Below are 1,876 nucleotides of genomic sequence, written 5' to 3'. Positions count from 1 at the left end.
CCCCCCAGTCATTTAATAAAATATTTACAAGATATATTTACACGTAAAAAATCTTTATTTTTTTGCTTGTCCAAAGGCTTTTAAAACAAAGATAATCTGGTTTGTGCTTCTTTCTTTTTAATATCATCGGCTTTAATCTGACCCTGAAGTTTTTTGATTTAAGGAAGTTGTTTGTGCATCGTCGCAGATTGTCCAACTACAAGATTGTTCTTTTAATTTACTCTAATAAAGCAGTTCTCTGATAGTCTCGTACAGCTTGAAGTAGAAAAGTCTGCAAAGTTTGAGGAACCATAAAATAAAATAAAATAAAATCCCTGTTTGTGGATATTTTGATGCTGGAGTGATCGCGATAAACAGATAAATATATTTAGTGGTAAAACAAGTCATTTATCACCCTGAACAGAAAGCAGAACATGAATTCTTATGGTTTTGTCATTTATGTGCAGGAAACCGCACTGTTTTGGTTCGCTGATATTCAAGTTTGTTGTTTTTTTTTTTTTTTATAAAGAAATGTCCTTTTTCAGATCCTGCTTCCCTCAACACAACGGACAGCCCAACTCTTTTCATCACAACACAAAAAAATAAAAAATACCAATGACTTCAGGTTGGACCCCCCGGTCGTCTCATTGTTCGGTGGTTTTCCTCGTTCTTCATCCTGAAACACCTCAGTGGCTCTGTATGTTTCCCGCCCCCTCAGGGCGTTCACTCGGTGCGCTGGTTCGGTTTTTCATGGTGGCCGTTCTCGCCGTCCGTCTCCTGGTGACTGAAGAGGTAGTTCCACCAGCTCCTGGAGTGGGGGATGGGTTTGGCGGACCCGGTGCTCCTTACCTTCCTCATCTCCTGCAGAGCAGAGAGTTCGGATTAGAGGAACAAAACCACTGCGACACGACCGCCCAGCCCTCAGGTCTGGATGTTAGCGTGGGGCGGTGTGGGCAAAAAAATGAATCACGATTAATTGTGGCATTTAATTGATAACAAATAATATGACGATTAACCCCCAGGGTGAGTCGGAGCGTCCTGGTCACATGACTGATTTAAATCACTCTAGTGCTCAAACTTAAGGTCCGTGGGCCAAATGTGGTCCACCACAGCATTTTACGTGGCCAAAAGAGCTTCAAAGATGTATTAAAGTTCTTAACGTCAGCACTGACCATGAACTACATTTCCCACAATGCATGTTGATTATTGTACCCACGAAATGACGGCTCCCACCACCAGGTGGAGCCGCACAGGGTTCAAAACAGACTTGAATAATGCTGCGTTCACACCGAACGCGATTTCAGCTTCAAAATTACATCCAACGCTTCAAGTTGGTCACTTGTGCACTTTGAGGTCAGACGCAGGTCAGCTCTTGAAGCGCTGCACGGCAACAGCCTCCCCGACCCTCCCTCCTCTGTCGGGCTCTGTTTAATGTCGGACGAGGAAGTGGCTTTGCTTTATTTACAGAGAGCAAGAGCATGTCACGTTCATCAGATAATTAATTCATAATTAATTCACCAGATAATTCAGACACATTCTGAGTTTCATCACCCAGGAGCTGCGGGAGAGGCTCACAGTTCGCTTTCAGGACTATTTTTGTCCTGAGTCCAGTCTGATGAGTCACTGCCACGCATTGGTGCGGATATCTCCTGTCAGGACACCGACTGCAGGCACTCGATTTCAGCTAAAGAGCTCCTCTCCATCTGTTTCAGGTTAGTGGACATCATTCAGTAAACTGTCCCGTCGGGAAATATGTTGCTACGTCACACAGTGGAGTCTCTCTGATTGGTTGGCACAGCCAGGTGTCGCTAATCAGCTCTAAGGCTGACACTTGAGAACTACTCCTTCACTTCACTTAAAGTAAGACTGAGAAGCTTGATAAATAACTTTTCCTCTC

The 1,876-nt window shown here is 43.9% G+C and overlaps 1 protein-coding gene across 1 annotated transcript in view; it reads right to left on the bottom strand.

Annotated features, from left to right (window-relative positions):
* Nucleotides 1-441: 441 nt before the first annotated feature.
* Nucleotides 442-1,876, bottom strand: part of badb (BCL2 associated agonist of cell death b) — a 6,128-nt gene continuing 4,693 nt past the window's right edge. Inside the window, exon 4 of the mRNA XM_014019029.1 lies at nt 442-840. Within this exon, the coding sequence (XP_013874483.1) occupies nt 703-840 (138 nt within the window). The 3' untranslated portion in view covers nt 442-702. The remainder of the gene's footprint in view (nt 841-1,876) is intronic.

This window comes from Austrofundulus limnaeus, unplaced genomic scaffold (assembly GCF_001266775.1).
Source record: "Austrofundulus limnaeus strain Quisiro unplaced genomic scaffold, Austrofundulus_limnaeus-1.0 Scaffold208, whole genome shotgun sequence".
NCBI classification, from domain to species: Eukaryota; Metazoa; Chordata; class Actinopteri; order Cyprinodontiformes; family Rivulidae; genus Austrofundulus; species Austrofundulus limnaeus.
The sequence above is the reverse complement of the archived record's forward strand: the minus strand, read 5'-3'. Positions and strand labels throughout refer to the sequence as shown.